General features: G+C 46.1%; 2 protein-coding genes across 3 annotated transcripts in view; both read left to right on the top strand.

The window, feature by feature from the left end:
* CEMIP (cell migration inducing hyaluronidase 1) overlaps positions 1 to 17555 on the top strand; it is a 170641-nt gene that overhangs the window by 19752 nt on the left and 133334 nt on the right. The gene's annotated exons all lie outside the window — the stretch shown is intronic.
* Positions 1 to 17555, top strand: part of LOC114583937 (cell surface hyaluronidase CEMIP2-like) — a 78663-nt gene that overhangs the window by 19108 nt on the left and 42000 nt on the right. The window contains exons 12-17 of the mRNA XM_077918920.1: positions 163 to 248; positions 1926 to 2057; positions 2890 to 2925; positions 4407 to 4559; positions 9184 to 9361; positions 12021 to 12236. Of these exons, the coding sequence (XP_077775046.1) occupies positions 163 to 248; positions 1926 to 2057; positions 2890 to 2925; positions 4407 to 4559; positions 9184 to 9361; positions 12021 to 12236 (801 nt within the window). The remainder of the gene's footprint in view (positions 1 to 162; positions 249 to 1925; positions 2058 to 2889; positions 2926 to 4406; positions 4560 to 9183; positions 9362 to 12020; positions 12237 to 17555) is intronic.

Genomic DNA, 17555 nt, shown 5'->3' with positions numbered 1-17555 from the left:
CCATTGCTTTTTGTGCCAATACCTGCCTATGTTTTATATCTCTGCTCCCTTAGCAAAACACTCCAGTCCTTTCTTACCAAGTATGGTACACATTGCTTGTTCAAAAATAATTGAACTCAGATGGTGAACGTTTGTGTGAGTGTGTATAAAATAATTTTCCAGGCTGGCTTGTTTATTGGGAAAGGAGTCAAGACGACGAGAGCCAGTGCTGAAAATCCTCGAGAATATCTGACAGTGGATAACGCCAGGTGTGTAAACAAAATGTCATGCTGCCCTTTGCGGTGCGTTGAGTTTAATTTTATTGCTTTAGGGGGATTTCCAGTCTGTTCGGTGCTTCTGTCTCCGTGTTTTGGGGTGGGCACTCACGTCTACTAACTAGCAAAATGTCTGAAATCTGAGGGGATGTGCAAGCCAGTGTTGTGGTTAAGAGTGTCAGGTTATGCCTGGGGAGGCTTTGGCTCAAATCTCCACTCCAGCCGCAAAACGCTCACTGGACAACTTTGGGACAATCCCTGTTTCCTCTGCCTTTTCTACCTCACAGGGTTGTTGTGATGATAAAATTGGTGAGGTGTGTGTCAGCTCCTTAGAGACAGATGGGATGGGGCGGGGGGGTGGAAACTGTCCACAAATGGCTTGTGTGTTGCAATGGTCTGTCTGGTGTGCAGTAAGGAAGTGTGTATCCCCTTGTGGTGGGGCTGAATCTGCTTCTAAGACAATAAACACTGCTCCTATTGGATTGGTTTAACAATCAGTCCCTCTTCCCAGGGAACTCTGGGAAGGGGAACAGAGGTCTCCTAGCAACTCTCAGCACCCTTAACAAACTACAGCTCCCATAATTCTCTGGGGGAAGCCATGACTGTTTAAAGTGGTATCGTAGTGCTTTAAATGTACGTTGTGAATGTGGCCTAAGCCAGTTCTGAGGACAGAATTTACGCAACCGTCCACACACAATGCTTTGTAGTGGCATCAGCTCACAGAGGCAGGTGAGGAGAAACTCAGTGGCGCTGCGCAAAATGCTGCAGCTAGGCTGTAGATGGGGACAGGCTGTTGCCAGCACATAACTTTGATGCTCGAAAACATGTACTGGCTCCTTGCATGCTACCATGTCGGGTGCAAGGTTCTTGTATTCATTTGCAAGGCCCTTAACAACTTGGGCCCAGCATGCCCTGGGGACTGCGAAATTCCTTATATCTTTGGCTGATCACAGAGGACTTGAGGGTGGAGAGTCACAAGCCATGTGGGATCACAAGTAACCAGGCAATCTGTATTTGAGCTCTGTTTAATGAAACTCCCTTCATTAAACATACAGACCCCATCTCTCGTGGTCTACTGAAAACTTTTTTTATAAAACAAAAAATTCCGACAGGCATTTTTACTGAATTTTGATTTTATAATTTTAACTGACTTTTATTTTCTCCGCATTGAGGGTTTTTCTTTGCTCAGGGTTGAATATAATTAAGGGGTGTGTAAATTGTCAAAACAACAATATGCACGTCTGAAGTAGCCCAGGCTTTGGAGCATTTGGAGAATCTCAGATACTTGGCGTTTGGTCTGGGATCAGGGAAGAGAGAAGAGTTGGGAAGCTAAGTTACGTGAAGGGGTTTCTGGGACCGCTTCCAAAACGATGAACTATCTCAGTCCCTCGGGGCGTATAGCCCAGAGGTTTCTTTCTACTGTACTATTCCAACACTTGCTATTTTTAGCCATGCAAGCACCATATGCAGTAACATAAGCTCGTTTTGCATTGTTGAACGCGTTCCAACGTACGTTTTTATGTGGCCAAAATTGCTGGAAGACTGGAGCTTTGTTTCAGTTCAAGTATTTTGGGAGCATGGATGGTGGTTTTTGATTGATGTTTCCCCCTCATGTCTCTGATTTCCCATTCTTCTGGGCTCTTGGTGATCTGACTCGATTCTTTGCCCCAGATTCCGTCCGCATCAGGACGCCGACCCTGTGAAGCCACGGGTTCCCGCTCTCATTGATGGCCTTGTTGCTTTCAAAAATAATGACCATGGAGCCTGGGCTCGGGGAGGAGACATTGTCTTCCGCAACTGTGGGTAGGTGTCTTCAGAACACCAGGCTTGTTCCTTTCAGCCGCGTTAAAACTAAGTTACTCCGCCACTTCGATCTGTGGAACTGGCACTGTTACCTGGTCCCCACAATCCTCATTCCGCAGTTGTGACTAATTGATCTTTTACCTACACTCTGAAATTAGATCAATTTTGCTGCACTCTTTTCAGCACCTGTTTAAAATATTTTTATTTAAGCAAACCTATCTAGACACATGGATTTTATGATGCAATTTAGTCTTTTTTTGACTGCTAAATTTAAATATTTTAAAAATATTTTTACAGTGGTACCTTGGTTGTCAAACTTAATCTGTTCCAGGAGTCTGTTCGACTCATGAAGCAGTTCGGAAACCAAGCTGCAGCTTCTGATTGGCTGCAGGAGCTTCCTGCACTCAAACAGAAGCTGCATCGGATGTTCAGCTTCTAAAAAACGTTCACAAACCGGAACACTCACTTCTGGGTTTGCAGCGTTTGGGAGCAGCTTTGTTTGACAACTAAGCCGTTCGACAACCAAGGTACCACTGTGCTTGTTTTTAACTGGTTTTATTGATAATTTAAATATTTATTGTAAACCAGTTATGGGTTTTGTGACAATCTAGCGGTATATGAAATTCGTCAAATAAATAAAATGAAGGATGTCTGTTTGCATTTTCAATAGCTTGTGCACTGCTATGGAGATGATTGTGCCCTGAAGGGTGTTCTATGAACCTGTAAATAAATAAATGACTCTGTATGGGTTTTTTTTGCAGGGGGAGGGGGGGGGAGTAGCATTTTGCATTCCCTCGAACTTACCTTTTTGTATGTTTTCTCCACTTCCTAGCTTTGCAGACAATGGGATTGGACTCACTTTAGCCAGGTAAGTTGCCCTTTCTTAATAGAGGCATATTTGTAAGGATCCAGTGCTGTCTAGTAATAGGTGGTAGAGGGTCTCTTAATGCAAGGGGGGGACACCTGTGGCTCTTCAGATGTTGTGGACCACAGCTCCAATCAGCCCTATCAACTGGCCATGCTGGTGTGGATTGATGGGGGTCTGCCAACATCTGGAGGACCAGAGGTTCTGCCTGTATCTTGCCATAGCTAATAGCCATTGATGGATCTACCCTAAGTGAACTGTGTAGACCTTTCAAAACCAACCAACCAACCAACCAACCAACCCCTTCATATATTACACACTGAGCAAACAGCCCAAAATTTATTTCCTTTTAGTTTCATTGGATGCCCCACCATTTTAAGGAGGGAGAAAAACTTCTTTTTATCAGCTGCCACCTTTGTAAGTCTCTCTCATCTAAGTTGATGCTAATGACCCCTCTCTCTGGCTGCCTTGAGACACTGGAGTGTTGCTACTGGTTGGAGTAAGTCATGGACGGGAAACTTGTGGCTCTGCAGATGTTTTGGGATTCCAATTCCTGTCAGATGCAGGTGGCGCAGGCAGTGGTCAGCAGTGATGGGAGAGGCATGGAGCAATATCTGGACGGGCCACAGATTCTCCTGCTCTGTGGCAGGTGGTACTGGGCTAGATGCAAGACAACTCTGAGCTGGTTTAAGGCAGTTTTCTGTATCCCTGCAAATGAAAAAGCATATACAGTGGTACCTCGGGTTAAGTACTTAATTCGTTCCAGAGGTCCGTTCTTAACCTGAAACTGTTCTCAACCTGAAGCACCACTTTAGCTAATGGGGCCTCCTGCTGCTGCCGCGCCGCCAGAGCACGATTTCTGTTCTCGTCCTGAAGCAAAGTACTTACCCCGAGGTACTATTTCTGGGTTAGCAGAGTCTGTAACCTGAAGAGTATGTAACCTGAAGCGTATGTAACCCTAGGTACCACTGTAAGCTGCTTCATACTAGTTGAGACCATTGTTCTACCCAGCTCAGTACTGCCTACACTGATTGACAGTGCCTCTCTGGTGTGTCAGGCAGGAGATTTCCCCAGCCCTACCTGGAGATGCCGAGAGATTGAACCAGGATCCTTCAGCATACGAAACAGATGCTCTGCTACCAAACTACACCCCTTACCCTAAATGATTTAGCTTTTTTTCAAGAGAGAAGGTTTCTCAGGGTCTTGGATCATTTTGGTCAGTGTTTCCCAAACTTGGACTTGTTTTTGGACTACAACTCCCATCATCCCTAGCTGGCAAGACCAGTGGTCAGGGATGATGGGGATTGTAGTCTGGGGGGGGGGAGCTGGACATCCAGGTTTGGGAAACCCCAAATTAGGTTGTCCCTTTCCTGTTACCTATTTTCAAGACAGCTACACCTGTGCTGGCAGAATATTTTTGGGCTGTGCTAATACTTGCCATCTGATTTTTGTGTGTTTCTTTGTCCGTGTTCATCTAATTATAGCGATGGAACTTTCCCCATCGATGAAGGCTGCAGCCTAGAAGTGACTCATTCCATCTTTGTTGGCGAGAGCAACAATGTTGGCTCTCAGGGAGGACAAAACAGCTACTGGGGGAAAGGAGCTGGCGGAGAATATAGGACACTGCCCCGAAACAAGTAGGTTATTCACGGATCGTGTCTTCCTTTGGAGGTGAATTGGCATGTGATTTGGTACACAAGTTTTTCCAGAAAAGGGACTAATGAATCGTGGATGCTTTCTAAAATTATAATGATTATAATGATGAGGAGACTGTTGGTGGGTGGTGGCCCTGGGGGCAGCAACACCTGCGCCGTTCCTATTGGTGGAGGTTGAAGAAACATCTGGCAGTGGGGTAGTGGGACTCAAGGGATGCTGTAGCTTAGGGGCAGAGCATCTGCCTTGCATGCAGAATGTTGAAGCTGAATGGTAGTGCATCTGCTTTGCAAGAAAACAAACCATAAACCAAAATTTAAAACACCACAGTCACTGGACTAGGGCAGGGTGAGCCTGGGCCCCACCCCCTGGGCCAGATGGAAAGGGCTTTCCAGGGAGTGATTAACACAATGTGAGGAACATTAAAGTACAATAAATCAATATTTGTTTTATTAACTACATTAGTACATCAGCCAGGTGAGGTGGCATGGCCCTGGCCAAATGCACATTTTTAGTTTGTGCCAAAATAATAATAATATAATAATAATAATTTATTATTTGTACCCCGCCCATCTGGCTGGGTTTCCCCAGCCACTCTGGGCGGCTTCCATAGAAATCAAAGATACAGTAAAATATCACAGATTAAAAACTTCCCTGAACAGGGCTGCCTTAAGATGTCTTCTGAATGTCAGGGAGTTGTTCATTGCTTTGACATCTGGTGGGAGGGCGTTCCACAGGGCAGGTGCCACTACCAAGAAGCCCCTCTGCCTGGTTCCCTGTAACTTGGCTTCTCGCAGCAAGGGAATCACCAGAAGGCCCTCGGCGCTGGACCTCAGCGTCCGGGCAGAACGATGGGGGTGGAGACGCTCCTTCAGGTATACTGGACCGAGGCCTTTTAGGGCTTTAAAGGTCAACACCAACACTTTGAATTGTGCTCAGAAACGTACTGGGAGCCAATGTAGGTCTTTCAAGACCGGTGTTATGTCGTCTCGGCGGCCGCCCCCAGTCACCAGTCTAGCTGCCGCATTCTGGATTAATATTAAATCAATATTTGGTTTATTAACTACATTAGTACATCAGCCAGGTGAGGGGGCATGGCCCTGCCCAAATGCACATTTTTAGTTTGTGCCAAAACTCCATTAGTGTTGCGTCAAAACTCAGAACCACACCTGAGAGGGAAGGGCATTCCAGAATTGGGGTGCTACCATTAAGAATGCTCTCTTGGGAGTTGCCATGTACCATATTCTCAGAGAACTGTGGCATCATGAGGGCATCCATAGATTTTGAATTCCAGACAGGTGTATAAGGGAGAGGTGGTCTTTCTGGCTCCTGGGCTGTCCAGAGTATGTTGTCTGGCAGGGGTTCCAGACAGAAAGGTAATTGGGACATTCATTGACTTACCTGCTACTGTTTTCTCTCAAGATTCTATCACCTCAGTTTCTTGTGTGAAGAGATGTTTGTTTAAAACATTGTCATGTAAAAATTGTGCCCCATACCAGAACATAACACCTCTGGGGGGTAAAGAGACCCTGTCTCACTGGTCTTCTTCTCTGAGGCAATTAGTTTTAACATGGGGTGCTTTAAGACATTTGATTTTCTCTTTCAGATCTGAGGGGGGTATGGTCTTGTGAGAAGACTAGGCTGCTCTTTCCAGTGAATATTTGAATTAGTCAAACTTGAGGAAAGATTATAGATGGATTGTCCTCTAAACAGTTTAGCCCTCCAACTGTGCCGCGTGTGGACACTGGAGCTTAGAGTTCAAGAAGTGGGACTCTGCAACAAGAGCTATAGATTTAAAGTGCTGTGACACCGCTTCAAGTAGTCATGGCTTCCCCTGAAGAATTCTGGGAGATGTAGTTTGTTAAGGGTGTTGAGAGTTGTTAGGAGACCCTTCCCCCCTCCCTAAACTACAATTCCCAGAGTTCCCTGTGAAGAGGGATTGATGGAACTACTCTGGGAGCAGAACAGTGGACTCTGAGCAACTCACAGCACCCTTAACAAACCACAGTTCCCAGTACAGATGGGGCACATCCCAGTACATGGGGTGTCTGGTTGATAGGGTGTGAAAAGCTGTAGAGGACCATGCCTCAATAAATTGCAATGGTCTTTTGTCATACGGAAAAGAAAGATAAATAGCCATAGATAAAATTTGTACAATACGCTAACTGTAGATGAGGGAATTAAGTTGGCATGTATTCAGGAGGCAGAACGAGGAAGGCGGGAACTTGCCAAAAGAGAAGGAGAGAGGATCTCCAAGATGTGTACGTGTGTATGTGCTAACGGAGCAGAACAAGGGAGGGAAGTGTTGTAAAAGTCAAACCAAACTGAAGGCAAGAATAACAAGCTAATAAACAAAGCTGTGAACAGATGCACAATCGCTGAGCAGAAACAAGAAGGAAATGTAGAAAACAGAGTTTTGAGAGCATTGCTGAAGCGTATTATACTGGACCGGTTTGCCCGTAACACTAAGGCAGACCACAGGTTGGTGAAAATGAGGAAACTTGTAGGCTCCTAGGAAGGAGATCACAGCTGCTTTGCTCCTCTTCAGACATCTTGGTTCTGTGCTGAACTAAACCATGGTTTGACTTGGTATGTCCTTGGGACCCTGGCACATGGTCCCTCTTTCCAAACAAAGCAGAAGTTGTAAACCATAAGACGAATCTTGGTTCCAACTTTTGGTTTGGAGAAATCTAAACCACGAGTCTGGGTCTGAATAGCATGTTAAGACAAGCCATAGCTTAGCTCAGTGCAGTCTAAGTCACGGTTTGGCTGAGGTGCAAATGAGGTTGTGTGTGCTTAAAGGGGGCATTTCAGAACGCTGAACCACCTGTATAAAAACTGACATGTGTTTGTCTGTGTTGCTTAGCCATGTCCGAAATGTTTGAGAAAGACGGCCAGAGCCTGGCATGCTGTTCAAAATGCAGGGGCTCCATTCAGAGTGGCAAAAGAGCCAGCAAGGCATAGTAGTTACAGTGTTGAATTGGGACTGGGTAGACCAGGGTTCAAGTCCCCATTCGGCCACAAGGCTCCTATAGTGTGACCTTGGGCCTAGTCACTGTCTCTCAGCCTAACCTACCTCACAGAGTTGTTATAAAAGTGGACGGGAGCAGTAAGAGCAATGTACGTTACATTCTTTTGTGGTTTTATATCGTAAACTGCGCTGTGATCCTCATACGAAGGGCATTATAGAAATTTAATAGACAAAATAAATGTAGGGAAAAATTCAGTACAGGTAGTCAAACATGCTCCATGTGTCGAATGACCATGTGAAGTGAATTTGAGGGCAAGTGTGCTGGCCATTCCCTAGTCATGCCTCCCTGGCAGCTGCAAATTTGGAGTTAGTGAGGAAGGGGCAGTTTGTACAATGGACTCCACCTGACTGGAGAATCCTGATTGGTCAGGGTTGGCCAATCAGGTGGAAAAACCCTACAGATGCTGTTGCTGTATGTTCATAGAGGCCCTTTCTCACTTACACTGTGAATGGGTGAGCTGCTGGAGGAGGCGTGGCCAGCAGACACCTGACTAAGGAAGGGGCAGAAATTTGATTTTATTTGCATTCATAGGCAACCCCACCCTAATTCACACTTGGGGGGGGGGCATGCAAAAAATGAAACACAGCCATCCATCGAAATTTGCTCTTCTCTGAATTCTGCAGTGCAGTTCTCCCAACTAGGTAATGTGTTCACAAATCCATGCATTAAAGCGTGCATTAATAAGATGCCATTGATTAATGAAAGTACTGTACAATTATGTATTATTCTTTGGAAAATGTGTCTGTAAAAATGTGTATAGTAGGCAAGATTGCATACGAACATTCATATGCAAGTGGTGACCATTTTATGCAGGAGTTCTGTTCCTGGCCCCCATGTGGGTTGGCGGAGCATGCATAAGCTCATCTTGCCCTATTACAACCCTTTATGCCCCAGCCCACGCCATCAAACCTTTGTTCTGCCCTCTTCTGGGTCCAAAAGAACCCATGCATCGGTGGTCATGTGTAAAATGGCCGCCACCCATATTGCCAAAAAATTGCATGAAAATGCTGATGAATTTTCATGAGGACTTTTTTGAAAAAAAAATCAAACTGATGTGAGGAACTGAAAATTGGGAAACCGAGAGAAACCAGAACGGACAGATTTGTCTATTCCTACATATACAGTGGAACCTTGGGTTGCGAATGTGATCTGTGCAGGAGGCACGTTCGCAACCCGCAGTGCTGCGCCTGTGCATGTGTGTGATGCAATTCAGTGCTTCTGCACATGCGCAAAGCGCGATTTAGCATTTCTGCGCATATGCAAGCGCCGAAACCCGGAAGTAACCTGTTCCGGTACTTCTGGGTTTTGACGCATCCGTAACCTGAAAACGCGTAACCCGAAGAGTCTGTAACCTGAGGTACCACTGTAAAGGCTATCATTTGAACCCCCCTTATCTGCTAAATTAATCTGCCTTGCACAATTCTTGGAAGAGGAAATGGGAGAGTCTTATTTAGTGGGCCCCCCGGGACGGTAAATAAAACCTGATAAACGATAAAATGGAAGTAACACATTTCAGGAAGAGCTAAAAACCCATGTTCCCCACCCCTTCTTGCTTTCGTTTCTGTAACTTTCATAGGACGTTTCCGATCCGTGGCTTCCAGATATACGACGGTCCCGTCCGGCTGACGAAATGCACTTTTAGAAAGTTTACCCCTACTGCGGACAGGCACTCGAGTGCCATTGGCTTTTTCATGAAGAACGCCTGGCAGATAAGTCCTCAGAACAACGCCTCGCTGGTCAGGATGGAGAGAAGCGTAAGTCAGGGGAGATGTTAACTGGGCCCATCTTCTTTTTGTGTGGGTTTGGCAATAGGGAATGTGCCTCTGCTTGATTCTCCTGTGTGCATTTTATTTATTTAAACAATTTCTGTGACCTCTTCTCACTTCCAAAGGAATCTCTGATCCGTTTGCCACCTATTTTGAACAGTCAAACTGGCCTAGCGAGAGAGAGGCTGAAAGACCCCACAGTCCGGTCATTTAAACTTCCCCTGGGTGTGGTGCCTAGGGCCACAATTGGTCATTTGGTCCTGCACCCAGGGGAATGCCCACTAATTCCTGCAGCCATTGGCCCATTTGGCGGCAGAAAATCGATCTGGCCTGTGATAAGCCAGTTTACAAGGGAGGCCCGGGGCCCGCCTGCAAAGCCGCCCGCCCAAGAAGGGTCATCACAAAACATCAAATGCTGCAACTGAGAATCAAATACACATAACAGAATAATTAAAATTATTTATAGCTCGCTCATCTTGGTTAACACAATGTGAGGAACATTAAAGTACAATAAATCAATATTTGGTTTAAGTACAAATTACCGTCAGATCAAGCACTTTATTAACTACATTAGTACATCAGCCAGGTGAGGGGGCATGGCTCTGGCTAAATGCACATTTTTAGTTTGTGCCAAAACTCCATTAGTGTTGCGTCAAAACTCAGAACCGCACCTGAGAGGGAGGGCATTCCAGAAGTGGGGTGCTACTATTAAGAATGCTCTCTTGTGAGTTGCCATGTACCATATTCTCAGAGGACCGTGGCATCATGAGGGCATCCATAGATTTTGAATTCCAGGCAGGTGTATAAGGGAGAGGTGGTCTTCCTAGCACCTGGGTTGTCCAGAGTATGTTGTCGGGCAGGGGTTCCCTGGATTATGTTGGACTGCAACTCCCATCATTCCCAGCCAATTTAGCCCAGTGGTCAGGCATGATATAAGTTGTCATGCAACACCCACAGTTGAGGAACATTGGTGAGGACAACACTGAGCTAGAGGCAACACTGGTTTGACTTGTTGTAAGAGTCCTGCATAGCATTTAGGTGCCTGACTAATGTTCCTAGTGCACGGTCAGCACTGATTATTAGGGTTCCTAATTTTTGTGTGCAAAGTTTAGGTGTGTCTGCTCCTTGCTTCCTTGTGGTGAAGGGAGTTCTTTTGGCCTCCTGCCTTTCAGTGAATCACACACTTTGCAACTTGTTTAAACGTTGCCCATTGAAGGTCAGGCGGAGGGTGAGGAATTCATTCGGTTGCGCCCTCCCGCAACCACGTGGAGCTTGATAGCTGTGCAGAGCGAGCGCAAGAGGCTCTACTCTTGCAGGCCGCTTCTTGAAGATCACAAACTTTGCTTGAGTTGACTTGGGCCAGAACTTCCCTTCACCACAAGGATGGCTCACTCTTCCTCATGCTCTCCTCTAGACATCTGGAGAAACTGAATGTGTCGGGGTGGAATCATATTTTGTGTTCCCTTTCTCAGCTTCATTTTATGTTGCTTGGTGGGGGCATAGAAGCACAGAGTGCAAGGATGCGGATGAAGAAGCAATGTAGATGCAGGGTTCTGTAGATACAACAGAGGATTTCAGCATCCACATCATTTCCAACAAAGATGTGTGAGGAACCCTGTCTGGAACTGGGAAGAGTCACTGCCAGGCGAGACTAGGGATGGAGAACTTGTGGTTTTTGAGATGTTGTTGGTCTACAACTCCCATTATCCTGTGATTATTGGCCATACTGGCTAGCGCTGATGGGAGTTAGAGTCTAACAGCATCTAGATGGGCATAAACTCCTCATCCAAAGGGGCTTGGGCTGCAGATACCTGGGTTCAAGTTTCTCCTTTGCTACAAATCTCACTGGGTAGCCTTTGGCCGAGTTGGTGCTTTCTCAGCTTAAATTGGCTTGCATGGTGGTTGCGAGGATCAAATCGGATATCCTATTATGTCTTTTGGAGCTCCTTGATACCCTAAAGTGGGAAACTGTCAAGCAAACAGTGCAAGACTGCCATGTTTTGTCCGTTACATAACTTTTTGTTTTTTAAAATAGCATTGGGGAATGAGTGGCCCTTTGAATGTTGCTTGATCACAACTCCCACCATCCCTAAGAGTTGGCCACGCTGGCTGGGGGTGACCGGTACTGAAATCCATCAACATCAGGGCTCCCTGGTCCCCTAAGCCTGCTTTAAGAGCTGTACAGTGGTGCCTCTGGTTATGAACCTAATTCGTTCCAGAGGTCCGTTCTTAACGTGAAACTGTTCTTAACTAGAGGCATGCTTCCGCTAATGGGGCCTAGATTTCCGTTCTCATCTTGGGGCAAAGTTCTCAACTCGAGGTAACTCTTCCAGGTTAGCGGAGTTTGTAACCTGAAGCGTTTGTAACCTGAGGCATTTGTGACTCGATGTACCACTGCATAGCAGGTGGAAATTCTTCAGGTGCATTCTTTCCAGTGCAGAGATACAGTGATGGGAAGGCCTGTTTTCTGCCTGTTACTCAGTTGATAAACCACAAAGCCCTCATGGTGGGGTCCTGTCATTTCCACCATGGAAATCTATAGACCAACTTGGGACATAAGCACTGAATAGCTATTTTAGTAGCCTGAAATGCAATAGAGTTCCTGCACTAATAATGACTCTCTGTTCTTATCTGTCTTTCTCCAAAGGTTGGGCTCAGAGTGTTCTTGGGCAGGCCAGGCCAGTGGTTTGGAGACAATAATAATGATGGTGATAAGGTCTCAATTTTCCATGATTTGGATGGTTCGGTGACAGGCTATCCAGGCACCTTTGTGGGCAGGTCAGACAACTATCTGATTCGTCACCCGGGCTGCCTTATCGTCCCAAGGTGGAACGGAATGATTTGCGCTGGGAAATATGCACAGGTAAGGCTGGACCATTGATGCTTATGCAGAGATGTTCTCAGTGGGATAATAGAAGGAAGCTTTGGTGTTGCTGAATGAATTAAGGAAGGAAGGAAGGAAGGAAGGAAGGAAGGAAGGAAGGGGAGAGAGGCTGGCATGAACAGAGGCTGGGGAGTCCCAGAGAGAAAAGCTAGCTGGGAAGAGAGGGGCCTCTATGGAGAGGTGTGAGAGAAAATGAATGGGCAATGGATGGATGAAGAGAGAATGAAGAACAAAGAGAAGATGAATATATCTGCCTACAGCCCTGTCCAACTTTTCCTTTTCTCAATTCTTCACTTCTTGCACATTTTTGCATGGCTCTGCTGGTTAGCATTAGGAGAGTGTTTGGAAAGCAGGAGTGTCGAAAGCTGCCAAAAACAGGGCGGGGGAGAGGAGTTGTTGTTGTTGTGCGTTGTCTCTCAGAGCCTCAGATATATGATTAACATTCTCCAGGACTTTCTCATTAGCAAGGAGAATTCCTGGCTGCACGAGGGAATTTAAAACATGACATTGGGCTGCAGATCCAGCTAGCATCTGCTTAATATCCTTCCCTGAATAATTTACAGGGCAGTTTTCCCCTTGGCATGCAGTGCTGGGATAACCTGTCAATAGGAATAGTTTATTGTCCCCAAAAGTCAATTTAGCTGATATATATATATATATATATATATATATATATATATATATGTATGTTCTGGCCATCCTCATTGGCCTGAGGCCACCCTACATCTTCGTCTATGTAGTTTCATTTTTGGATTAAAGTAGTTTCATTTTTTATGTTTTACCTGCCCTGGCTGAACCATTTTGATTGGGAACATAGTCAATGCATGATTACGGGTCAAGCTGCAGGTTACACTACATTAGGCAGGCTTCCTCAACCCCGGCCCTCCAGATGTTTTGAGACTACAGTTCCCATCATCCCTGCCCACTGGTCCTGCTAGCTAGGGATCATGGGAGTTGTAGTCCCAAAACATCTGGAGGGCCGAGGTTGAGGAAGCCTGACATTAGGGATGAGGATCCTGTGTCCCTCCAGATTAGCCACGCTGATGAGGAGTGATGGAGCCCAATAACATCTGGAGGGACCACAGGTGTCCCCACCCCAGATTAAATGAATATATATGAAAGAAGAAGACGACTCTCATGGGTGCTAATGGGAGCTTTCTAACACTAGTTGCACTGCCAGGTTTCCCCCCCCCCCCTCTAGAACCACAGCTGGGGAGGGAAGAGTTAACCCTCCCCTCTCTATGTTCTGCAGTTTCATTGAAATTTGGGCTTCTCCACTCTTATTATTTATTCTTTTAAGAAATAATTTGAACCACAGTTGTGCATGAGAAGGAGACGAAGAAGTCTGTGACCCATGTATCCAATTCTGCTTGAGTAGCAATCCTTTTGAGCAACCTAATTCAGGGGTAGGGGGGAAAGCATTTAATTGTTGTTGGTAGACGGTTGCGAGCCAGAAGCCTTTAATGATCTACTGCAAAGGAGCCAGACCCAGACCCATTTTCTGCCCCCACCCCAGCTTTCATGAATCTGTCAGGAGCAATGTAAGAGCTGCCACTGTGCTTCTTAAGCCACATCTGCACTACCATTTGAAACCATTTCCTAGGAAGAGGGGTTGAAGTTTAAACCACTCAGGGAATTGTAGCTCTGTGAGGGGAATAGGGGTCCTCTCCAAGCAGCCTTAACAAACTACAGTTTCCAAGATTCTGCGGCAGAATCCATGACTGTTTAAAGTAGTATGGTGCTGCACTAAATGTAAAGTGCGGATAAGCCCTGATTTTGGATGCTTCTTGTATCCCATCCTCTGTGTCTGTTTTGCTCTGTGTACCTGGCAAAAGAATCCATCGGGATTGCTTGCTGTGTAAAATATGGGGGGGGCAGGTAAGCCCCACCCCGCATCATTGATCGCAAGACATGGTGCACAAATACCACTTGAATGGCAATGCCCAACAACTTTGCGGTGGCCCGGCCCCCTCAAATATGTTATTTGGGGGCCAAAGGGACCTTGGCCCCTAGGAATTAGTTCCTGTGGTATCCAATGTGGTGAAACAGACATCAACATTCAGTATATGTGGCACTGTACATAAGGGACACACAGAGTTTGACGTCTATATTGGAAACGCGTCATGTGCAAGCTTGTCCCCATATTTACACTGATGAGTAGCAATCTCGTGGACAGGGATGATGATGATGATATTTTAATGTATTGCCTCCTTCAGTCTACTAAGATCCCAGGGTGGGTTCCAACTATTTAAAATGCAATATTAATAACAGTTAAAAAAATTAAAATGCAATTAGAAAAAAGCAGAGTAGGCTCTGAAAATATACATCTCAGGCACGAAAAGGCCAAGTTGGACACTGCATTTTGGCAATTCCCAACCCAACCTGAGGATAGGAATGTTGGGGAAATTTGATTCAGGTGACATTTAAAAAGAAGTTGCACTTTTCAAAACAATACGTAAATCAGAACAAACCCATCATTTGAAATGCGCACCTTTCTAGACGTTGCAATGCAGTTTTCGAGCCAAAGAATGCATACAAACACACACACACACACACACACACACACACACACACACACACACACACAAAAACCAACCCTATACACAAGGATAAAGTGTGCAAAAGAATGCATATATTAGGAAGAATAACGCTCAAAAATGCATTATATTTGGAGAAATAGCTTTTCATAAATATGTACACCAGGGCAAACTGCATAAAAAAACATCAGTTTTGGAAGCCATTCGCACAAAAATGCTGATGAATTTTCATGAACTGAAAATTGCAAACCAATGTGGAAATGTGGAAAACTGAGGATTGTAAAAAATGAGAAACTGAAATCGACATATCCGCCCATCCTTACTTGAGTATGCCTAGGCTTGAGCCCAGTTCCTTCTGTGTGCAAAACATGTTCCATACCAGAGAGCCACAGCTCCACCCTTCACATGGGCAATGGCTCTGCATCTAGCTACTTGGTGCTGCATAAAAATTCTGAACTGTAAACAAGATAAGCTCTTTCCCCCCCTTTTTTCTTTCTCTCTCTTCTTTTTTTGGTCTATTTTTATAAGCGCATTATGGCACTCCATGCAGTGAGACCCTTTTTCCGTCCTAAGAACTTTCCTTGGCTGTGTAAGGCAAGAACAAACAGTCATTTTCTCTGGGACCTGTCCCTTCTTTACTAGACTTTCCCATCCAATCAGCGTCTAAGCTGTGGGGAATTTAGTTCAGGACTTGCCTGGACTGAAGGGAAGGCATCAGAATTTGGCACGAGCGCAGGGAGAGGTATTTGCTTTGAAACGGAGCACAAATTTTAGCTTTCAAAATGCCATCAACTTTCAGAAGCTAAAGGCAGCATCCGTCTTGCTTAGACAGACTGGTGTTGTGTGCACGCTCTGAATTTTTGCTCTGAAAGGCATAAAAAGGACTAGTTCCAATCATGGAGGACTGCGAAACCCTTTGCTTCCCTTTGATCTTTGGAAACTCCATGACCAAATCTGCTTTTCTTTCCCCTCCTGTTTTTGGATTCAGGAGACAAGACCCTGTATTCATTTGGTGGTACAGACAGGTGAAATCCCCTTTTAGTAAATGTGTGTTTTGATCATTTTTATGCTGATTCTTGAGTTTAGTCCAAACGTACATGTATGTTCTGTGTGCACATGTATTGGGGAGGGAGGGGGAGGGAGGTTTTCAACCTTCTTGAGTCCGCAGCTCCCTTAACCAACCACATTCTTTCTGCGGCACCCCTGTGGGGCTCAGGAGCCCAGTTATGTCTCCCTTGCCTGCAGAGCTGGCAGCCTCTCACCCTTTTTTGAACACCCCCCTTGTGGTGGGTTCCCTCAGCCTCCTCTCCTCGGGGTCCTAGAGAGTGTAGCGTAGTGGTGGTGTAGTGGTTAAGAGCGGTGGACTCGTAATCTGGTGAACCGGGTTCACTTCCCCGCTCCTCCACATGCAGCTGCTGGGTGACCTTGGGCTAGTCACATTTCTCTGAAGTCTCTCAGCCCCACTCACCTCACAGAGTGTTTGTTGTGGGGGAAGGTAGGGAAAGGAGATTGTTAGCCGCTTTGAGACTCCTTGAGGGGAGTGAAAGGCGGGATATCAAGTCCAAACTCCTCCTCCTCCTCCTCCTCCTCCTCCTCCTCCTCTTCTTCTTCTTCTTCTTCTTCTTCTTCTTCTTCTTCTTCTTCTTCTTCTTCTTCTTCTTCTTCCTCCTCCTCCTCCTCCTCCTCCTCCTCCTCCTCCTCCTCCTCCTCCTCCTCCTTTGGGTAGCTGCTGTTGCCACCCCTGGTCTCTGAGCTGGTCACCCACTCCCCACTCCCCACAGAGAAGTGCTTCCCAGAAGCACCGTTCACCTGCGGAGCTTGTAGCCAGGGCTGCTGCAATAAACAGCTGTGTAAGCCTTTGGGAGGCAGAGACGCGAGATGGGCAGAAGAGGAGGGAGGAAAGGAAAGAGGGACAGAGACCATTGTTGCCTGCAGCACCTCTGAGCATGATTCAAGGCACCCCAGGGTGCCATGGCACAGGGGTTGAAAACCACTGCTATACACTATGAATAACATATGAAAAACGTAAGAAGAGCCTTCTGGCTCAGGTCACATCCGGTCCAGTGTCCTGTTTGCACAGTGGCCAACCAGATGCCTATGGGAAACCCACAACCAGGATTCAAGCACAAGAGCGTTCTCCCCTCCTGTGGCTTCCAGCAATTGGTATTCAGAAGCATTGCTGCTCCGACTGTGGAGGCAGAGCATAACTATCAAAGCTAGCCTCTCCATGAATTTGTCTAATCCTCTTTTAAAGCCTCTCCTTATCACCAGCATTACAGTGGTACCTCTGGTTGCGAACGGGATCCGTTCCGGAGCCCCGTTCGCAACCTGAGCAGAACGCAACCCGCGTCTGCGCGGGTCACGATTTGCCACTTCTGTGCATGCGTGTGATGTCATTTTGAGCGTCTGCGCATGCACGAGTGGCGAAACCTGGAAGTAACCCTTTCCAGTACTTTCGGGTCGCTGTGGGACGCAACCTGACAACGCTCAACCTGAAGCAAACGCAACACGAGGTATGACTGTATTTTATATTCCTGCCCTATTTTGTGGTGTTTTGTTTCTTTTCCCATTTTATTTCACCGTTACCAATCATTAGCGATAACTTGTTGGTTGTGTTAGCTTACAGTGTGAGTTTCATTCAGAATCTTTGGGCCAAAAAGGTGAGATAATCTCTCCCACCCCCACCCCCCCACCATCCTCCATCAATAAGAAATCTCCCTGTTGTCATCTAGTAGTCCTATATTAAAAGTGTTGGCAAAAG

Source organism: Podarcis muralis, chromosome 14 (genome assembly GCF_964188315.1).
Source record: "Podarcis muralis chromosome 14, rPodMur119.hap1.1, whole genome shotgun sequence".
Lineage (NCBI taxonomy): Eukaryota > Metazoa > Chordata > Lepidosauria > Squamata > Lacertidae > Podarcis > Podarcis muralis.
The sequence above is the reverse complement of the archived record's forward strand: the minus strand, read 5'-3'. Positions and strand labels throughout refer to the sequence as shown.